The sequence below is a fragment of the Wyeomyia smithii genome, chromosome 2 (assembly GCF_029784165.1).
Source record: "Wyeomyia smithii strain HCP4-BCI-WySm-NY-G18 chromosome 2, ASM2978416v1, whole genome shotgun sequence".
Taxonomy (NCBI): Eukaryota; Metazoa; Arthropoda; class Insecta; order Diptera; family Culicidae; genus Wyeomyia; species Wyeomyia smithii.
In genome coordinates, this window is record NC_073695.1 from 63,928,952 (window position 1) to 63,951,633 (window position 22,682).

Genomic DNA, 22,682 nt, shown 5'->3' on the forward strand with positions numbered 1-22,682 from the left:
TGTAAGCCCCATCCAACGAGCAGACACCCGATATGTATACACGAAGTCAAAAACACTCGCCCTGGTGGTTGCCGAAGTTGTCGAAGTCGTGTTTCAATTAAAACACTGTGGTGTTTTTGATTTATGTTGACACTGAATTGTAATGAAAATAGAATCGATGGAATAGTTTGGAACACACATGCAACAGACATGCTTGACCAGAACTGGTGGCACTAGCCGAATACCGCAATTTTGTGGGTAGTAGTAATCACGCGATAAGTTGAAGTCTAAATAAGAAAAACTACATGCACCCTAGCGCCGCATAGCGGGGTAATTTAGTATTAAATTGTCTACCATGTAGAAGCCTTTAGCCTCCTGAACAAGTTTGCTGAACACCGCAACCGTCGGAATAGTGAGATTACCTAAGTTTAAAATACGACACATTGTGTGCCCACTAGCGCCACATAGCGGTAAAATTTCACACTGAATTGGCTACCATATAGTAGCCTTTGACCTTCTGAACAAGTTTGCTGAAAACCGCAACTTTCTAGGTTGTTAAAAACACGAGATATCCGCCTTTTCCAGGTGATGCTAAACTTTTCAGGAGGTGTTGCAATATACAAACTGGGTGTTGCAATACTCAGTAAAGCGATTCCAAACTTATTCTGAGTAGTGTACATCTCGAGTACTAATACGGCAATGCGCAAATCTGTTGTTATGACAACTGTTCACCAGCGCATGCGCAAATGAGTTGTGTCTGCGCAGTGCAACTAGATCGACAATCGCTTTTATCAGTGGCAGTTTTAATTGATTATAAATTGATGACAAAAAATAATATTCAACCGTTCAAAAAGAGTTGTTTCTTTCGCTTGAATATTGAAATTATTTTCGCATAGTTACAACGTTATCTTGATATAAAATTTAACAAAAGAGCAAAATCATTTCAAATCGCCTGGAAATACGCGAAAATTTAACAGACCATTTTTGATTTGAATAAAACTTTGCACACGTATTTGGCTTAGCAAACTGAGCATTTTTCACAGGTGGAGAGATTTTTTACACCCATGAGTTACATTCTGAAAGGGCGTATACCTTTTGGCATAGGTTTTATTCGAAGCATTGTAGCCCAGAAACCGTTGGTTGTATAGAAAAACTGTTTGAGAATGAGTTGTAGCGAATCGAAAATGCATCATAAAAAAATATCCACTGTACAAAAAAATATTTTTCTCTAACGCAGTTTACAGATTGTGATGTCATTTTAAGGCGCATTTCAAGTCTTTGAAATCATCAACGTTTGCATACTCTATGACGAGGAAAATACTGCTTGGCAGCTCTTGTCATATTTTTTCGCTATTCCGTATGCATACAACGAGCAAACTAATACACGCACACCGGATGAATTGGAGAATAAAGAAACTTGTAAAACCTCTGCCAGGCTGAACGCCAACACGAGCGATGGAGCGAGATTTTTGCCGTAGGTTAATGAACAACTCTACTCACGGCTGTTTATTCACCTACGGTAATAATCTCGCCCGATCGCTCGCTTTGGCATTCAGCCTAGCAGAAACCTAACATATGCAACATATGCGACTGCGTGTGATTGTTTTTTTGACTTGAAACGGAAAGGTAGCATTTTTCGACAGAAAAAATTTTGCATGTGGTTGAAACGACCATTATTAGATAGTCGCACTCCCGTAACACGTGCTAAATTTATGACAGTATGTGTTGTTACATGACTGGGAAAGAATTTCATTGCCTTTTAAGTAAGGGATTTGTTACCTAAAAGGCAATTTTGCGCTATTGCTTCTAAAGTAATAAGGAAAAGTTTTGCGTGCACCAATTGCATCCCATGGGCCTTTACCATGAGAAGTCGCAAAAAAATGCCACATTGCATCGACGTTATACAGTGACATGCGTTCGTTTAGACGCACCATGTTTTTCATGGGTATTTTTTTCAAAACTAATTGAATTTTGAATGTAATCACTTATTTTTGTTTGTTATCATAAACTAAAACAAACAGCATCGTTTCTTCAAAAAAGTGCACTTGATAAAATAAAAAAATGCGAAAAATTGCAAATAAGCTGATGCATTCGTTTAGACGCACCTCAAGTGAACGTAGTAAAAGCTCAAATTTTATGAGTCAATCAGTTGGCTAATACTTTGTAGCTTCTTTTTTACTCGTCATAACTACAAATACTCTTCTGGGCATTGAATTGACATGGCTATAGGGAGTATTTACAGAGATTTGTTGCCAGCATGAACGTATGCATGATTTAGGGTCGTTTACTATGTTGAACTGGTGTTCAATTGCGTAAACTCTTGCAGCCAAGATACCCCAGAGGTTCCTGATCGGGTTGCAATCCGAACTACATGCTGGTCAATCAAGTACGGCGATGTCATTTTCAGAAAAGCAGCCTTGGTTCGTTGGGAAACATGACTAGAAGCGTTTTCTTGCTGAAATACAACCGGTTCATACATAGTAGCCACCAAGTATAGAACCAGACCGTCTTCCAGAAGCTTACAGTAGCTGCTTGAATTGATTTTGGTAGTGATCCAGCAGATAGGAAGCTTCTCGTCATATGAAAATCCTCTCCATACCATAATTTCTTCCTCCTCCAAAATTTCACTTGGGTCAAGTGACATTTAATTCCACCAAATCTTGCCAGTATTGACTGTAATAGTCAGGGCCATCGAGGTTATCTTTTTCCTGATGAGAAATGACCTGTGACAGTCACTACTGGATCGATTTGGCGAAATTTAATGTCTCTCGATCTAGGCGAAATTTCGGTGGAAGAAAGGTTATGGTATGGGAAAGATTTTCTTATGACGAAAAGCTTCCTATCTGCTGGATCACCACCAAAATGTATACCAGCAACTACTGCGAGCTTCTGGAAGACGTTTTGGTTCCCTACTTGGAGGTTTATATGGATGAACCTGTTGTATTTCAGCAAGAAAACGATACTATTCATTTTTCCCAAAAAAAACCAAGGCCTGGTTTTTATAAAAAAACATCGCCGTACTTGATGGACCAGCATGTAGTTCGAATTGCAACCCGATCAGGAACCACTGGAGTATCTTGGCTGCAAGAGTTTACGCCAATGGATGCCAGTTCAACACAGTAAACGACCCTTAATCATGCATACGTTCATGCTGGCAACAAATAGCTGTAAATACTCTTCATAAACTTGTCAATTCAATGCCCAGAAGAGTATTTGTAGTTATTATTAGTAAGGGAGGAGCTACAAAGTATTAGCCAACTGATTGACTCAGAAAATTTGAGCTCTCACTACATTCACTTGAGGTGCGTCTAAACGAATGCATCAGCTTATTTTTAATTTTTCGCATTTTTTTCTCTATCAAGTGCACTTTTTTTTGAAGAAATGATGCTTTTTGTTTTAGTTTATGATATCAAACAAACATAAGTGAAGAGATTCAAAATCCAATTAGTTTTGAAAGAAAGACCTGTGAAAAACATGGTGCGTCTAAACGAACGCACGTCACTGTATTTTGTTTTGAGCTTACAAAGACTTGCAAAGTTTTTTCTATTTTTGTATTGTAAGGCAGCTACATCAGACATTAATATCGCTTTTTTCAACTATTGTTGTTTTCAAATAACTCATTAATTTAGCAATAAACACCTGAACCGCACAAGGAACATGATGGAGTACTACCGACATTATGATGAAGCTGATATTCTTGAGTGTTCCAGATTCTGAATAGTAAACAACAAAGGGATGAATGGTGGCTTGACTATCATTCCAATAACTACACGAATCACAAATTGATAAAGACGTATTCAAATGAGCTTGACTGTTCAATATTTTTAATTTTGCAACAACGTTTTCGTTTAATTTGCGTAAGCTTGATGAGCACCGATAATCAGGAAAAGATTTACAACATTTGGGCTTGGTGTATTCCATTTTCACTTTATTCATCTTCACAAAATGCAAACTGTTAGGAACACATCTGGAGTAGTGCAATCGTATTTATATACGAAAACAGATATTATAGGTAACCCAGTAGTTGGTTGCGTACTTCACAAACAGTTATTATTAGTAAACAAGTAGGTAGTGTTTCACGACAAACATTTTTTTTTATAAAACATTCGGCAAGGGGGAACGTGTAGGTAGGCTAAGGCTTAGCGCTTGAGTTATTTATCCAATCGTTTTATTGTCAGAGAATGAATTGTATATTTTTGATCAAGCATTTCAATGAACGTATGGTTTTTGCTGGATAACCATGGACAAATTCAGAAAAACGTGTATTTTCCGAAATATTTATAATTTTTCGAGCTTAAATTTAAAATAACTCGAAAACCGATGCCTTTAGAATGTTTACTACCAAGAGCTTTTTGATTCGAAATGACTCTCTGCATCTTTTAAAATCGTCAGAATACAAATATTTTGAAAAATGTTTAAATTTGAATTTTTATAAAAAAATTAATCTACCATAAAAAATTATTTCTCATTTCTCCATCCTGGACTTTTTTTTAAAAGTTGCGTATTAACGTCAAGTTTCTTTAAAAAAAAATTAAAAAAAAATCAACTCTTTTTTTTGAATTGAAATTTAAGGTTTATTTTCAATTTCTTTTGGTCAAAAAAATTTTTTTTGTACAGTGTATATTTTTTTTATGGTACATTTTTAATTCCCTACAACTCATTCTCGAACAGTTTTTCTATACAACCAAAGGTTTCTGGGCTACAATGCTTCGAATAAAACCTATGCCAAAAGGCATACGCCCTTTTAGAATGTAACTCATGGATGTAAAAAATCTCTCCATCTGTGAAAAATGCTCAGTTTGCTAAGCCAAATACGTTTGCAAAGTTTCATTCAAATCAAAAATGGTCGATATTCGACCATAGGTCATTGGGCGCGATCTTGCTCAAAACTAGAAAACGTTGTTAGATATCTAATAACAAAAATTTAAGTGATATTGGTTTGCGGTGCAAGCGTTTTGTTTATCTTTTGATGTCGCGTTTGGACCCGCTTCGAATATATATAGAAATCGTTAATATAATTCAAATAATAATTTGATCAAGTAATTTTAAGTTTGGTGTTGAATGCTACGACTATTGTACTAAGGAAAAGCATTTTACAGGTACGTAGTGTTGTTATTAGATGGTGTAATATCTTACGAAAAGGCATAGTGATAGTGGTTGTTATTCTTAAACTCATGTTAATAAAAACATCTCCAAAACTTGAAAAAAAATGAGCTTGTTTTCGAAATGAAAAACAACTTCAAACACCATGGAATAACACAAGTTTTCAATTAAGCTTGTAGTACACTTATATGACTACTTTCGTTGTAACTTATTTTCTAACATGTTTTGTGTGTTACTTGGGACCTACATAGGTACACAGACCTCTCTATTCCGAAACAGAATGACCATTCTGCTTCGGGCGAAATTTCAACACGGTATACATCAGCTTTAAAGTTCGATTTTTCGAAATTTTCTCAATTTCCCAGCTTCAGCTTCTTGAGTAGATGCGGTTTGTGCAAAAAACTTATTTTCGAAAAAAAGGTCTTCAGACCACTCTGTTCCGCAACGGCTCATATTTCACAAAGCGAAATAATATCGAGTATGTAAAGCATTAATTCTAATGCGCTAATATCAAAAAGTGGTAGTCGAATTATGTCTTATATGGAGTAAAAAGCTGTATGATCCACGTAAATTGTCAGCAACATATCGGTTTTGTCACAACTCCCTTACAATACAATAGGTTTATTTCGACGTTAAATTAACTCATTAGAAGTCTGTTTAATGTAATATCAAGGGTGTAGACGATACTCAAACATACAATAACGATTTGTCTTCACATGATCCTTCTCTCTTTTGCAGGGAAGGGGTCCCACCGGTCAGAACTTAAAATCTCGCTCCAGCTATGAGACAGAATGCGACGCCTAACGGTAAAAATATTCGATTCATATTATTTTCATCTATTCAAAAAACTAGAAAAATAAAAACAATCTCGAGCAAGGAATGCGTTTATTAATCTACATGTCTACCAACTTCAGTTCCCCCAGTACCTTAGTTCAAGCTAAGCGTGCACAAATCCAGCAATTAGTTTTGATGTATTTACAAAGACCACATGCACTCCATAAATTATTATAACTAACATCAAAAGCCCCTTCGAAGTTATCGTACAATAAAAAAAAACCTTACGCAGTTTGATCTTTTGAACCAGCTGCTATCACCCCACAAACCATATGGAATATATTAAATTCCGTTTGTTTATTAGTTTTCATTTCTTGTGGCTCAAGCCTCTTTTTTACCTCTAGTTCAGACCAACTGAGTACATTAGACCCTCCAACGATGTCATTAAAAGCAGCTCGGCAATGTGTGCCAGCGCCAATTAGGATACAGCATGTGTCTTCCATATAAGTTGAGAGTCACTTCCAGTAAATTATAACTGGCTTTAGCCGTAGCTTTTGCGCAAGTACACTAACTAGTACGAAATGCGTTATTAGTTTTCCTTTTTCCATTACTACGAGGACGTGTGTCATGGGGATAAATGGGTTTTAAATAAATACAACTGTTACGTTCCACAAAGAAGTCGTCTTGGGCCGCTTTTTCATCATGGATTATCAACTTATATTTCGATTACGGTGAATACTTTTACGTGTTCTCCAAATCTAACGACATTTTTCTACCATTTTTCGGGTGTCTTTAAGCCGTGTGTATGAGTGTGGGAATTTGACAGACACTTGCCAAAACCGTAATCAACACCACCGCATTCGACGGTGCCGAAATGTTTGCGATGCTGAAAGCCACACAGTTTGCACACTCCCCAGACGCAGCGTCGTTGGACATGGGAGGGGAACACACTGGGAGTCATCGGTAGGTGCAGTCAATTTAGCCGAGGCTCAGGCTGAGGCTGAGCTGCAGCGATAGAAGCGTGTGAAGCGAATGGGACGTGGTAAAACGTGATTGCAGATATAGGATTCCAGCCAACCGAAGCCAACGCTAGCAGTCAGCCAGTCGGCCGCAAAATGGTGCAATTTTTACTCTAGCCCCAGTTGACCCCGCACCCTGGCTGGCCCCATTCGACTGCTCGGAGCTGACCCGAAGCCACCCGGTTTCGTAGTGAATGAGCTACGACCAACCGAGCAAAGTGGCTTTTTTTTGCTTCTTCTGGTCAGCTCTGAACGACATGAGCTGAGTTAATTTGAGTCCGCTACGGTCTGTCAGCCAGGCCAAACCTCCGGGACTGGGAAAAAGAAACTAGAGCGGAACAGGAGTCCACCACTGGCTGCTGGATGGAGGTACGTACACTGCACTATCCTATTATAATGGCACATGATGTTAGTTTTGGGCAGTTGATGATGGCAAACTGGGTATCACTATTAGAATTATTGCAGCTAGGTTTTAGCCAATGCTGCCACATAACACATTCTTCAGGGGTGAGAGTGAGACGTTGGAAATATTTGACAGTGTAGAACTATTGCTGCAATTGAAAGAGGCTCATTTTTGATCCCTAGCAACCAATTGCTCGGTATGTCTGGGTGATTAGGTAAGATTAAACACGTTGATTCGGCAATGGCCAGCCACGTATCATCATGATGCGGTCGGGAGGACGATCAATTGCACACAATCACTGCAACAAACCCACATTAAACAACAGCTGCCATCGGTGTGTGCAGCGAAGCAGCTAGCGGAAACATGCAAATGCGTCGAGGCAATGTAAATTGTCAATTATCGCACAACAGCACGGCTGGGTGGTCAAATGCGATTAGCCCGAACAAGGTGTGCCTGAAGAATAGGCGGGTGGCGACCGAAGCCTTCAAACAGAAACCATTCCTGCTGTCAAGGACTCCCGAGCCTAGGTTCCTGGAGCAAAATTGACACTACCCTTGGCATAGGGATACCAGAAGGATACATTATGGATGATTACGGCCTGTCGCAGGAATGCAATTAGTGCCTTCGTTGTGCTCTATGATAGTGGTTTTGATTGCCGGACCTGAGGCACCATAAGAGCATGCCAAACGAAATGTTCGGTTTAAATCCGGGTGTGAAGTTGAGGTTGCTCAAACAATGCACCCAAAGGATAAGTGGGTAGTAATTGCATGCATGAAGCTGATATTGTCCCCAAAAGATCCAGACTGGCTTGTTAAATACTAATGAGTGCAGCAAGGTGGTTTGTTGAATATAGAGTGACAATGCGATTACTATAGATCTTGGTCCTGTACTATCACGAATCTCTGCCTGTTTAGTTCGAGCGCCGTGCATTTTTATATAATTGATGGTCTAATAAAAGAATTTCATCTAAAATTACCAATTATTACATCACTTGTAATCGAATTGAGTGGAACAGATAGTAACGATCATGGATAAAGAATTGTATTTTATTTACAAAATAAATTAGAGTTCAGTTACATTCAACAAACAATTTTTGTTTCTTATGCTCAATGTTGCTATTTGTACAACTGCAAAGGGTTATTTCAAGATTGGCTTTTTATCACAAAAATCTGATTTACATTTATACCTACATTCATTGTAGCTTCACTCAAGTAATCGATAATGTATTTTTAATTCATTTCATCTAACGAATGATATCCATTACGATGTGAAATTAAATATAAACAGCCACAAGCGGTAAGCCTAAAGCCTAAACTATCAGCCACGATATTGTGACAGCAAATAGTGACTTCATAAACCAACAAACATGCAACCCGTCAAACATAAGAGCTGAACGAATTATCTAGCATCTACCTGTGTAACATTCAGTTCCCAGGTTCCTTAACAAGTTCGTTATCGACCCCGCAATAATCGCTCATTTAATCACCGTTGGTCGCTGATGTGGAGCCATCAATTACACTGATCAATCCATCGAAAATTGCTGCTTGATTTCGATCGGATGATTAACATAATGTGATTAACGTGAAGCGGTGAAAATTGAAGAAGTATGACAGAAAAATTAACGGATTTGTACACTTTTTTTACATTCAGCTTTAATTATGTGATATATTTTCAAATGGTTCAAAAGCTGAATAACGGGTAGTCCTAAATACACAGAAGGGCAAAAACATAACGAGCGTAGTTTGATGCACAATTTCCTATTTTTTCTTGAAAAAGGTCTAAAATTTTTGGATAAGGAACAAGTAGGGTATCGGCTCTATTATCGTCAGGTTTTACCTATTATTGTCCGGAGGGTTTAATGAAATCATAGAGAACTAATCTTTTACAGGAAGATGCTCTGCATTAGGAAGAACCATCATGCATAAAATTAACGCTCTAACGTTTACCCCCCGGACGATAATAGGTAAAACCTGACGATAATAGAGCCGATACCCTATACTAATTTTGAGCGAGATCGGAACAAAGAAAAAGCTCTGTATATAACGGCACCCCAGGTGAATAATATTCTCTGACATCAGAAATAAGTTCAACACCCCAAAATTGTTATTATATGTAATTCCGACTATTGTTCAGAGACCTGCCACTGTGCAAACGCAGGAACAGCTTGCGTGGGTATAAGGAGTTACCCGCCAAGCAATTTCCAAGCGATTCATTTGGGAATGATTCAAAAACAAAGAATTTGAGCCGAGGGACGTTGAGCGTCGTTTTTTTTGCCTTGAACAACTGCTTCAGCGATAAAAAGAAAAGGTTTTCTCCATCGCACCATGACGAGGAACAAAAAATGGATATATTACAGCCATCCAAAAAAAGGTTATGCAGACTGCCCGGTCATGTTTCTAAGTTGTCGGCTTGGCCGAATTAAACGCTACGATGGTTATGCTGTGTATTTGATGGGACGAGCTCGGTGTTATTTATTATGAGCTGAATAAATCGAATGAAGCCATTACTGGGGAACGGTATCGACTTCGATTGATGCGATTAAGCCGAGCACTGCGCCGAAAATGGTCACAAAACGAGCAGAGGCACAAAAAAGTGATTCTACTGCATGACAACGCTTGACCTCATACTGACAAAGTTGTTAGAATACAAACCCGTCTAATCATTATTTTTCTCATTCGATTTCACATGGTCTGGCTGATCAGCAGTTCTACTGATATGAAGACATCGAAAAATGGATTGATTCGTGGAAAGTCTCAACAGACGCAGACCTTTATCGTAACGGTATTTCAGCTCTGCCAGAAAGATGGGACAAAGTAATTCAAGCTAGCGATGGGCAATACTTTGAATGATTCATTGGATAACTATTTTGATAGGTCACTATTTTTTTAAATAAAGTTAAATTTCATATTTAAAAACAGAGACAACCTAATGGAATGAATTTCTGAGAAATGGAAACGGATGGAACTAGAATGACACTTAGAAACCAAAGTTTGTCTCTAAATGCCATTCTGAACTCCAAGATGGCTGCTCCGGTACGACCATTGCGGGGACAACTCATCAGTTGGACTCGCAATGGATGTAAATCGATTCCTGGAGTGATTTCATGAATTTTGATACCAATGGTGTTCCGTGTTATTGACAATTATACTAATTTGTCTCACCGAAAAATGCTCCCGAAATTTCGGGTTTACAGGAACCAGGAAAGGGTAACACAACTTATGCTTGTAAGCAGTCGAATGATTCATATCACACTTCAAAATGAGACTATGCAAAATATAATTAATAGACTGTTGCTTTCTTGATTTATGATCAAGTTTTTACTTGATTTACTGTTAGTTGCGATGGCAATAAATTCTCTAGTCATATTGGCGAGCATTCCAATCGTAATATATTTTCATGAACGCAAAAATATATCATGAAAACTAACTACTTTTCCGCTTTCCAATAAAAAGAACTTCTATTTAACACAAGCAGCGTTCTGAGTTCTTAATCCATGCTATCGAGTGACGTTTTCTTTTAATGCCACAGGACCATTGCCGAGCGTTCCGGTGAAGGAATAGAGGTTGTGGAAGACTCTTTTTTTTGTTCCTCTTCCAACGAGATGACTTACTTAGAGTCAACACCACTTTATATGTGGGATACCCTTTTCACATTCCGTGAGATATTTTATAAACAAATAAAGGGAGCAACCATGAGAAATCCACTTCCGCCTTTTCTGAATGAGCTTTTCATGACAAATTTTAGAAATCAATTAATAAAGGTTTTGGATTTTCGGCTTTGCAGTCTCAGTAGATCTAAACGAATATTTTCTTCACATCCGACGTTTCGGCCGTTGGTTGCGGCCTTTTCTCAAAAAAAGCTCACACACAAGGGCTGAACAGTACAGTCAGTGAGTAAAATCAAACATAAAAAAGTGATACAGAAAATCGAAGAAAAATTGCCGATAGGAAACGTTGAATAACGATAGCGGAATGGTAGAAGTGAAAAAACAACTAATAATTAACAGTTTAAACAAAACTCCCCCTTTCCCATCAGTTCAAAATACCCTAGTTGATTAATTCTGATTATACAAACCCACAAAGCTCATGCGCTTAACAAAAAACGATACCTTTGTAAGTGAACGATAGACCACAATTATTTTAGAATATTGTTAAATAAACTCATCTATTTTAGAATTCCTTAGAAAAAGGGCGCAACCAACGGCCGAAACGTCGGATGTGAAGAAAATTTTCGTTTAGATCTACTGAGACTGCAAAGCCGAAAATCCAAAACCTGAACCACAAACAGTCGCCGCGAAAAAGCTTCAATTAATAAAATTATACTCTTCTGGAAGGGAGTTTTTTTTATATCAAAAATGAAATGTTCTTGATGAAATAGAATCGTTGTTGAAAATGTATGTTAAATTTGATTTTTTAAAAACCCGCGCACTACCTCGTGAAATCTTTGCTTCTTTGTGATGAAGCTGAAGTTGCAGGAAGAAGCAGAAATAAAAGATTCATCCAAACTATTTTGAATGAAAAGAAACCAATCCAACACAGAAAATTTTTACGACACTCAGAAGATTTGAGAAGGGTAGCTATTTAATATGATGATGACTTTTACACACCAACTTTACACAAAATTGTAGCATGCCTAACATGGACATTATCTACACTAGAACTAATAACCTAACTGAACCAATATTGGATTCCAATAAGGTTTTTCTATTGATAAACTACATACGGCAGCAAGAGACTTACTTTCTACTATGATACGATGATTGCTCAGATGTCTGCTGAATTTCAGACCCTCTCTTCTACGCTTCCTGCTCAATCATAACGCCAATGTAGCCAAAAAGCTGGAAGATTTCAAAATAGACATAATCGAAAATATTAATCGAGAGAAAAGAGTGCCAATGAACAGAAAGAGATCTAGAATTGAGAGAACGGTTCACTCTGAACTGGACTCTAATAAGAAAAAATATTCCGAATAAACATGATGAGCCGATTGAAGACGCGATTATGCAAGATAATGAGGTTTTTCTCAAAACTCTCCGACATACGCGATTGTTTTAGCGGGATCGATTGGGAATACGGTAAATAAATTAAAGCGCGCTGAAAACCGTATGACTCGGCCGGTCTTTGTGATTAAACCAGTCGAGTCTTCTCAATCTAGTGAAGACACTAGATTTTTTTTGAAAGAAAATTTGGATCCGAAAGTACTCAAAATTAGAAACCTTAGAAACGGGAAAGCTGGCTCGATAATTTCTGAGTGTGCAATAGGGGATAATATTGAAGACGTGAAAAAAAAAACATTGAAAGCAAATTAGGTGAAAGGTACAATGCTGTTCTTCCTGCAAACGCTAAGCCAAAATTGAAAATTGTGGGAATGAGTAATCAATATTCCTCCGAAGTCTTTATTGACTTATTGAAAAGTCGAAATGATGGCATCGGAATCAATTAAGTCAAAGTTATTGCGCAATTTGAAAATTCACGCTTCAAATACAATAAGTAAAATACAATTGTTGAAGTTGATAGGGACACATTCAACCGCCTGATGTCTGCTGGTAAAGTAAGCATTGGGTGGGATAGATGTTCTGTTCAAGAGGTCATTAATGTTCTACGTTGCTTCAATTGTGGAGAATTCGGTCATAAAAGCACAGAGTGTGTTAGTTCCGAAACATGCTTTAAGTGTAGTGCACAGCACAAGACATCAGAATGCTCATCAACTGATTTTAACTGCGTAAATTGTTTAAAATCTAATAAAGACTTCAACTTAAATTTGGACGCTAAACATCCAACATCTAGTACACAGTGTCTAGTATTTCGGAGACTGTTTGAGAAAAGAAAGAGCAACATGTTGTTAAGTAAATAGCAGCTGAAGAAAACGCAATGTGAAAGGAAATTAGAAATGATTTATCTGTATATTGCTGGTTTATCTACAAATCATGTTGCTTTGCGGCATCTTGTGAAAACAACACATCCAATGTTAGTATTGCTAGCGGAAACTCGTATATATAGTGGAAGCTCATGCATTTCATCAGTATAACATTCCGGGTTACAAAGTTGCTTTTTACCTTTTACATTCCAGACATACTGGTGGGGTTGCTATATACGCCAAGGAATCAATCAATTTCAATATTCGATTAAACGAATCTTTTGAAAACAATTGGTTTCTAGGAATATCAGTTGAAAGAGGCATGACGGTAGGAAATTTTGAAATTGTGTACCACTCTCCCAGTACAAGTAACCAGCGTTTTTTTTGGGATTTGAAGGGACTTATTTTTAATACACGAGAAAAATTTTTTTTGGTAAAATTTAACTATTGAAAGCAGTTATTTAAAAATTAATAAAAATAAAAGAGAAACAATGTAGTTTTCGAAAAAAAAGACTACGTTTACGACCATTTGATTGATTTTTTATGATTGAAAATGAAGAAAAAAAAATCTCGCTTTCATTATGCAAAGACGAACATTACACTTCGAACACCAAAAGAGTGTAAAGTGATCACGATGATTGCGTTAGAAACATCTCTGCGCATCTCTAAATGCTGGCCAATATGATATTCCATCGTAACGGATATTTTTAGCCAGCATACGTTGTAAATTTTTGTCTTCTGTATGCCCAGTGGTGCTCTGAGGCACCATATTCAAATTTATGGGACAAGCGAATTAGAATTAAAAATGCTAATTTGGTGTATTGTTACACTCAATAGACAATAGATCTACGTAAAATTTATTTTTATTATGAAGTCGATTGATTATTGTTATATAAAAACGGTTGTCAAAAACACACATTATTTTTTTATCGAAAAATTCAGACTTTCTTCTACAGTTTTCTTGATAACAATCCAAACATTGAATTAAGCTGTCATTCGATATGCCAAGTTAAAAGTGTATTAAAAATGCAACATTTTGTAGAAAGAAGAAGTCAAAACTAACTATTTTCTGCCAAAATATGGTCAATACAATTCATGGTGCTCTAGAGTCACCATGAGCGGGAAAGGGTTAAAGCTTTTCGGAACTTCGACTGAAGCCCGCCAAATGGCGGCATTTGGCACTAGAGGGTTAATTGATCACGTGTTTTCGAATTTTGATAATGTTCGTTCTTTCACTGAGGCCGATTATAAAATCACAGACCATGAAACAATTTGTGTTGTACTTGAGAATGATCAAAACCGTGATAATAAAGTAAAAATAAAGTGTTGGAATAGATACTCGAAGCAAGCAATATCTCAGCTTGTTTCGAGAAGCCTGAATTTTCAGCCAATAACAGGGAATTTCGACAATACAATACAATAACTTACACTCTAAAAGAGTGTACCAATAGCCTAGTTTCCGAAAAGTGTGTTGAATTGCATAATTCGAATAGCTGGTACTCTTAAGACCTTTGCGTTTAAAACATAAAAGAGATAAAAAGTACGAAGAATTTTGCAGAAGTAATGATAGCAATGATTGAAATAGGTACACCGCTGCGCGGAATATATACTCACGCACTTTGAAAAAGGCACGATGTGAATATATACAACGGAAGATTGATCAACATCAAAATAATAGCAAAAAGTTATGGAAAATTTTAAAAACATTAATGAAAAGTAAAGATAGTTGCCCGCAAACCATAACTTTTAATGGCTTAGAAGAACATTCGGCGCGAGTAATTGCAAGTAAATTCAACAGTTATTCCGTTGATAGTGTTCAATCGATCATTCAGAGTATTGATTTGGTCAATGAACCTCTCGAAATAATACAGCCGGTCCATAATAATTGTATTTTTTCTGGTTTTCAACCTATTACTTTTGCTCAGTTGAAAGATATTTGTTTTTCTTTGGAGAGATCGGCTGGTATCGACAATGTCAACGCAAAAGTAATACAAAATTGCTTTCATGTCATTGGATACGATCTGCTGGACCTTATCAATGAATCACTGCAAACGAGGCACGTGCCTCAAGTTTGGAAGGAATCACTTGTGGTTCCTATCCCCAAAGATTACTGGGACGGATAAAGCCGAAGAGTTCCGCCCTATTATTAACATATTAATTGCACACATTGGAGAAAATTTTAGAACTAGTTGTGAAAGGCCAGCTGATTGATTATTAAAATTGTAATGATTTGCTATTTCCAGAGCAATCAGGTTATCGAGAGGTCGCTCTTGTGAGTCTGCTTTGAATCTGGTGTTAGCAAAATGGAAAGAAAAAATCGAGGCTAAAGAAACTATTTTTGCGGTGTTTTTGGATCTAAAACGCGCTTTTGAAACAATTTCTAGGCTCTTATTGTTACAAACACTGGAGCGCTTCGGTATCAGGACAGCATACAAATGGTTTGAAAGCTATTTGTGTGCTAGAACTCAGAAGACTCGTTAATGATTCTGAATCGGATTCCATTGCTAATACACTTGGTGTACCGCAAGGAAGTGTTTTAGGGTCCATTTGTTCATTATTTATATTAGTGACAAGAATAGAGTTTTACGGTATTGCGATATTAATTTATTTGCTGATGATACTATTATGTTCATTGCGGCTAAGAATCCTTATGACGTTGTGGCACTTTTAAATCAAGATTTACATTAACTGGCGAATTGGTTGAAATTTAAACAGCTTAAATTGTATACTTAAATTGAATACAGCCTAATTAAATACCAGACCAGACGTAAATATTGCAATTGATGGTGAGACGATTGATCGCGTAAGCGAAAAAAAGTATCATGGAGTGATTATTGATGACAAATTAACTTTTGAGTCTCACATTGACAATGTCATCAAGAAAATGGCAAATAAAAGGTATTCTGTGCCGTTTAAAAATGAATTGACTGTTAGTAGTAAAATTAGTCTATACAAGTCAATCTTTTCACCACATGTAGATTTTTGCTCATCCATATTATTTCTTGCAAACAATACACAAATATTGAGACTGCAGCGCTTACAAAATAAAGTTATGCGATTAATATTAAGATTTAATAGATACACTTCCTCGAGTTTAATGCTGGACGCATTGCAATGGCTTTCTGTGGAGCAAAGAGTATATTTTCTGACAATGCACAGTGGTCCAGATCGTCGATTTAGCGGTATTTAATTTTTTGTGCAAAAACAGCTGTTGTCAGGTTTGTAGTGTACTCGCAAAATATTTTGTGTTTGGAAAGGCGCTTCTTTTTAGAAAACAAAAATTAGGGTGGCTCCATTTTTAGCAAAAATAACAAAACTAACTTTTTTGCTGATAAAGAAACGGCTCTTTTTAGTTCGAAGAAGTTGTAGATCCATTTATTCTAAACAACCTTTCCGAAGGAAGTTAGTCTCTATCTTGCATACTTTTCACGGTATGATGAATTTAGGATAGCAAGTTAGGGTGTTTCTGGAAAATCTAGTTTTTCCGATGTTACTTTTTAATTTTTGATTCTATCCTAACTTGGTCCTCAAACAGTTTTTTGGTCTTTTTGAGGTGCATATTTTTTCTGAATACTTGAAAGCGCCATCTCATTTACAAGGAAAGTTATTAGGGTTGTTCCTTTCAAAATACGCCCTATTCAAATGTTTGTATCTAATTAAATATCAAACACAAACTAAAACTATTGATTGCGTTTGAAAAGTCGTACTTTTCTGTATATAATATTTAAAATCTGGAGAGTGGGTATTTTTCTATCTCAAACAAACCTAATTTTAAACTTTGCGGTTTTGGTTGGATTTCTCGATTCATGTCACATGCATGCTACTATTTTTCATTTTTTTGTATTTGATCGGTATATATCATTAAATCCAAATTGATAGGGGAAGTGATTTTCATAGGTACAACACAAAAAACGCGGATGATGCTAAAACATCAAATTTTCTTTTTGGAAGATCACAGAACTCTCTGTTGTTCAAAGGAATAAATTTTTCGATGCCAAGACAGGTAAAACGTGCAGCAACAATGGCGGAGTTTATTAGGCTTTTAAATGATGATTTCTGTACTGAAAAATATCATTTACATCTAGTTTAGAAACGAAAATAACGATATTTCAGGTTAAAATTTGTTTATTTTGGTTCTCGAGCTGCTTGTTGCTAAATTTGCTCTTATTTGATCGTCATTAGACCGATTTTAATTCGTTTTTTATTGCAAAAGCTCGAAAACTAGCTCTGAAATTAAAATCTTTGGGGTTTCCTGTGAATTTATCAGTATTTCTTTAATGGTATGAAATGATCATTGTTGAAAATTACATTGTTTGAGCTTTTATCAAACTTTACTCACGTCTCCAAATTTAACGTAATCAACCCTCAACTGAGATTGCTTTAAGTGAATTCAATACTTTTTTTTGTTATTTGGAAACTTGTTTGATCAAATTTGATTGAGTTTTGACTGAGTTAGAAGAATTTCTCGAAAATATGAAAAATTGCGCCGGGCATGCAAGGGTTAACTTTGACAGGTATGTGAATCATGCAAAAGTTGCATTTAGGGACACGTTAACATTGCCTAGTGTTGCAAGAGCAATATCTTTTGATGAGTATTTTTTATCACGAATTTTCAGGTGATCAATTTCACCTCATTTCACGGTAATATTTTACCTAGATAAATCGACCAGCTCAAACCGATGTAAGGGTTTGAGGTGGGATCATCATCATCATCATCATTAATTAAACTGTTTATTAGCCAAAGCATACAAACATACAATTATGCTCTGAAAATTTAACATTTGATGAAATTTTAAGTAGTAATGTGTGATTTTCGGCGATAATGTTGTGAATTTTGCAGGCCTCATGTCGTTCGTGATTGAGAAGGTCCTCCCCAGAGGCACGTTAATTCCTGGAAGGCACAAAATTTACTTAGTAATACAGGTCGGACTCGATTATCCGGGGGCCCGATTATCCGGGGCTCGATTATCCGGAGAAAATGGCTCCATTATCCGGAGTATTTTGTCTTCTTCTGTATTTCTATAATGTACTTTTGTCTTCCAGCTCATTGGGAGTTTCGGGGTTGTTCAAAATTGTAGCAACAATGCTCCGTTCTGTTTAGATAGTTCGTTTTTAGTAGTTTTCTCGTCGTTCCTTCAACCAATTCTTACAGAACAACCTCCAAAAGCGAGGTATTATGGTTTTTAGTTGCCGATGAGAACAACCACTATTGGTCAACCGGTTTCGAATTCATGGCCGGAACATATTTCTGTAATATAATGGCCATGATCAATGCAGTACTTAGAACCACAAGTTGGCCTGTTTCGGTGGTGTTCCGGATACTCCTGGATTATCGAACCAAAACTCATCAAGCGAAATGAATAACGGTTTGATATCCGCAAAGTAGTCCATTAGTGGTCATATCAAGCGTCTAGGTCGTTATAGGTCACATAGGAAATAAAAAAAAAAATCATGAGTGTTGACAAAATCGAACAGGGTCATTATATGTAACACCTCAATTCTTCTTCCTAATATTTAAGATAATGAAACAGATAAATACCTAAATCAAATCTAATTCTATTATATTTCCTGGAAAATATTTCCTTTAATCTCTCGGAACAAAAGCTGTCTTTCAAATGGTAGTTTTGATTTATTTTATTTGGTTTTTACATCTTTGAGATAATCGATATAACATAATTTATTATTACGTATATATGTATAACAAACGCCGACAAACAGTCTGAAGACAATTTTTAATTTATTTCGTCGGCACATGTATTGTGAACAAATACTATAATAGAAAACTCACTGTTCTAAATGAGATGTATTTAAAATTAAAAATGGCACGATTATCCGGAGCGAAATATTTTTCAAAACTCCGGTTAATCGAGTCCGACCTGTATTGACAAAATCCTGGCTTATTATCCAATTGAAAAAATTGTAATGAAAAGCTTCATTTCAAATTTTAGACGAAAAATAACGATACTGTTCCGTTCAAAACGGTATTTAGTCAGCCTACGAAATATGTATCTGCTCACAGTTGTGAAAAATTATTAAACTAAAACATATTTAAACTCAAGTTTAGCAAAGGTACATTCTAAAGTCAGGATAAAGAACCAAATTTAACAGATCATGTAAATGCCATTTCTGCTTATATAGTCCAAATAACCAACAACTTTGCCAGTAAAAGTATATTTATATTTCAGAGCAGAAAAATGCTTGATGGTTTCCCTGAGAATTTCAGACTTTAATATTTAAGCACACGAGTAAAACTTGCAATAACATAAAACTAAAACTATCTTCTGGGATTTGAAAATTAGTCTTCTAAGGTTATGCTTTTCCGAATTGCGGCGATAATTTTACAACAAGTTCTAGAAATCCCGATTGACTAGCAATCAATTTAAAAAATGTAATGTTTTTCGAATAGTATTTTTCAAGTAATGTAAGCTCGATTATAAATAAACAACCAAACCACAATGAAACCAAACACTCAATACAATAATTTTGATGAATGGGTTTTAAGTTTTAATCATTGACTGCTAGATAATTTTAGACTGTTAAAATGAATTTTAAAAGAGACAGAAATATCGTTTTTATCGAGTAATTTACGAAGCTTTACAAATTTTTTATCTAGAATCGCAAAAGCAAATCCACGAGCCAGTAGAGTGAAAAAAATAACAAACCTTATTTTAAACGCTGACGTCCTTTCCTCCAAACGAAATCTCACTGAGCACAGATCTTGCCGTAAATATAACGCCGAATGTACTTCTTTGAAGAACGAACGAAAATAAAAAACGCACCTCCCACTGTAGGCTTATGCTTTTCTGTAGGGTCCTCCCGGTATTCTTCACACCACTGCCCAAATCGACTCAGCGGCTCTTGTCTGCTAATTCTAGATAGGTAGTAGACGGGTATTCAGGTGCAGGTTGCTGCTACCTCGAATCGGATTCCACACACGAATGCACACACTCATACACGAACATGCACTACTGGGGCAGAAAATGGGCCTCCCACGTGGAGTACGCGAAAAATCTTTGAAGTTCACTCAACAACAAAATTTCAACACTGAAGGTTTCTTCCTTGGCGCTTGTTTTCGGATTCTGGTGATTATTCACAGAATTACACTCACAATAGTTTCGTATTTATCTTCGTCAGCTATTGTTCCGGGTTTGACGCCACGAGCAGGGATTTTTTTCTCTCCTTCTCTTCACTTTGTCACATCCGATTCGTAATGCAAAATCATCCAGCAGCTGCGGGAGCTCTGGCACTGTTTTTCCGCTTTTCCTTTGAGCACAGAGATCTTCACATACACACACGCCCAGCAGGGTATTTATCTGGCGACTGAGGATTTTGTCGCCCGTTCTTTTTTTTATCTGTACGCTGTGTTCCAAAAAGGATAGAAGGGTCCTTTTCTGCTTCGACTTCGTGTTTGTAGTCGAGCACCAGCACAATGTATAGTTGTGTAATTTTCAGCAGTTTTTCACGCTTTGCCACATTGTTTGCTTTCTGCTAGTTTTGCTATTTTTCGCCACACTGTGTTTTTCGCATAAACACTTTTTAGTCATACACGTATACTGAAGCTAGCACTGAGAGCGGAGTGAGAGCGAGCAGCTGGGTGAGTAGGTGGCAAAGGGCGGTAGTATTTTCCTCCCAGCACACAGCACTGCTGTTTCGCTGTTTAGTAGGCCACAGAAGGATGAAAACAAACCCCGAAAAAAGTAGCGAGCGGTAGAATATGCAGGAGGAAAGTATACCAAGGAATGAAACAGAAAATCGAATTCGCACACTTGCTTTCCACCCTCCAGTTCTTCTGGTCCTGTGAGGGTCCTCTCCACAGTTCTCCGCAGCCTGGGCCGAAGGAATCAAATGCGCTTTTCCATTAGCAATTCCTTCTCACTTCAGCGTACAACACTCACACTTGCATATGCCGTTTCACTTGGTCCGAGAACCCTATTTCGCTCTGACTAACGATTTCCACACGGCTAATGTCCCACTCTGGCTCTCGTACGATATCTCCCGTGTTCTGTCTCTGTGGTCCACGGTACAATCTTTCATCGATATTTTCGGGGCTGCGTCAAGGGCCAACAATTTTAGATTGATAGACCCAGCATTTGGGCTTACAATTAGCGCTAGATCAGTTTACCACTTTTGAGATAACCAGCTTTATTTAACGGGGTCAATTTTCGCCCATATCAAGAGCCGTTTTTCAGCGTATAAAAACACCATAGAAAGTTTACCTCCCAGGGTTAACTGAGGCACGGATTCCCTCTGCTCCGCTAGCGGTCTACTTTACACTTCTTTTATTTTCACATTCACTATTGCACCGATAAAAATCTTCTGCACTCGAAAAACCAACGATTACTTTCGTCACTGATCCATGCAGACTTCAACATCCACTGGGCACCGTTTATGTCCGGAAAAAATAGGCAAATCACTTCTGCAACGGTGCAGAGCAAAGTTACCCGTCTGCGGAACCGCCCTAAACAGTGTCACACACCAGTGCCAGTACTAGTAGCAGCAGCAGCAGCAACCAAGGCGAAGAGTCTGCCGAAAACAGGCGAATCCTTGTGAACCACGCGAGAGGACTGCTCTCACGTCAGATCCTTGCGAACGATTTCGCAAGGAAAATCACAGAATCACCCAAACCCCCTTCGAGCGGGCGGGTGAGAAAACACATGCGGTTCAGTGTTGGGGCACCGATGGTGGAACTCACTCTCTTGGCTCTTCTTTTTGGCTAACTCTCCCGCAATGTTGTGTGTTTGTTCCACTCGACTCCACTGGAGACGAACGATCGAAGGACAAAAACGCACGGATTGTCACGCGAATTTCTCTTGTCCTTTTTCCACAGAGCACCAGCTGAACGATTTTGACGCTTCGCGGATTGAGACGAGGAACAAACATCAATCGAAACCCACTGAAGGTAAACGAGGGACGATGACGACACGGTAAGACAGGTAATGGAAAAACGGTAACTCGCTATTGTCCGTTTTTCACGTACAATCGATATCTGCATGCGTTTACGCTTTCACACCCTTCCGAGCTGGCAATTTTCGTAACGCCACAGCCCACACAACACCGCGAAGTAGCGCCGATTTTACTTTAGTGCAGTTCAAAACGCTCGAGGGTGGTTTTCCCCTACCCAGTGGAGGATATTAGTTTCCATATTTCCACCTTATTAAACGCACCATACGTTGATCCTTTTGAGGACCCCCACAAGTAGCTTTCCTCAAGCTTTTGCTTAGAAGTTGTAAATTTGAGATTCCGATGTTGAACACGAACTTCGGGTACACTCTCCGCGCTGACCGCTGACTGACTGACGGACGGAGCTAAACTCCTTGACAAACTGTTTGCGCTGAATGAAACAATTGTGCGAAAAACAACTCGCCCAACCTCCCCACGGCACTCTTTCTCTCTGTCATAGGCTGTCTCCTCCGGGGAGAGTAATTTCCCGCGGTGGCGAAAAACTGTTTCTCCCGCTCCACATGGGCGAACATCTTGCTTATGTTGGTTCGGCTGCGAGCGGTTCGAGATAACTGGGAGCAATGGTTGGGAAGGTATGGATGGACTGT

The 22,682-nt window shown here is 37.7% G+C and overlaps 2 protein-coding genes across 4 annotated transcripts in view; one reads left to right on the forward strand and one right to left on the reverse strand.

The window, feature by feature from the left end:
- LOC129721481 (uncharacterized) overlaps positions 1-5,939 on the forward strand; it is a 205,279-nt gene extending 199,340 nt beyond the window's left edge. Inside the window, exon 8 of the mRNA XM_055674112.1 lies at positions 5,821-5,939. Within this exon, the coding sequence (XP_055530087.1) occupies positions 5,821-5,848 (28 nt within the window). The 3' untranslated portion in view covers positions 5,849-5,939. The remainder of the gene's footprint in view (positions 1-5,820) is intronic.
- Positions 1-22,455, reverse strand: part of LOC129721480 (glucose transporter type 1) — a 551,257-nt gene extending 528,802 nt beyond the window's left edge. For 2 of the 3 annotated variants that reach the window (XM_055674088.1, XM_055674089.1), the window contains exon 1: positions 19,797-22,455. The gene's annotated coding sequence lies outside the window, so the exon portion shown is untranslated. Of the gene's footprint in view, positions 1-12,017; positions 12,116-19,796 lie in introns of all 3 variants that reach the window. The other variant, XM_055674092.1, reaches the window with a different exon arrangement.
- Positions 22,456-22,682: the final 227 nt, after the last annotated feature.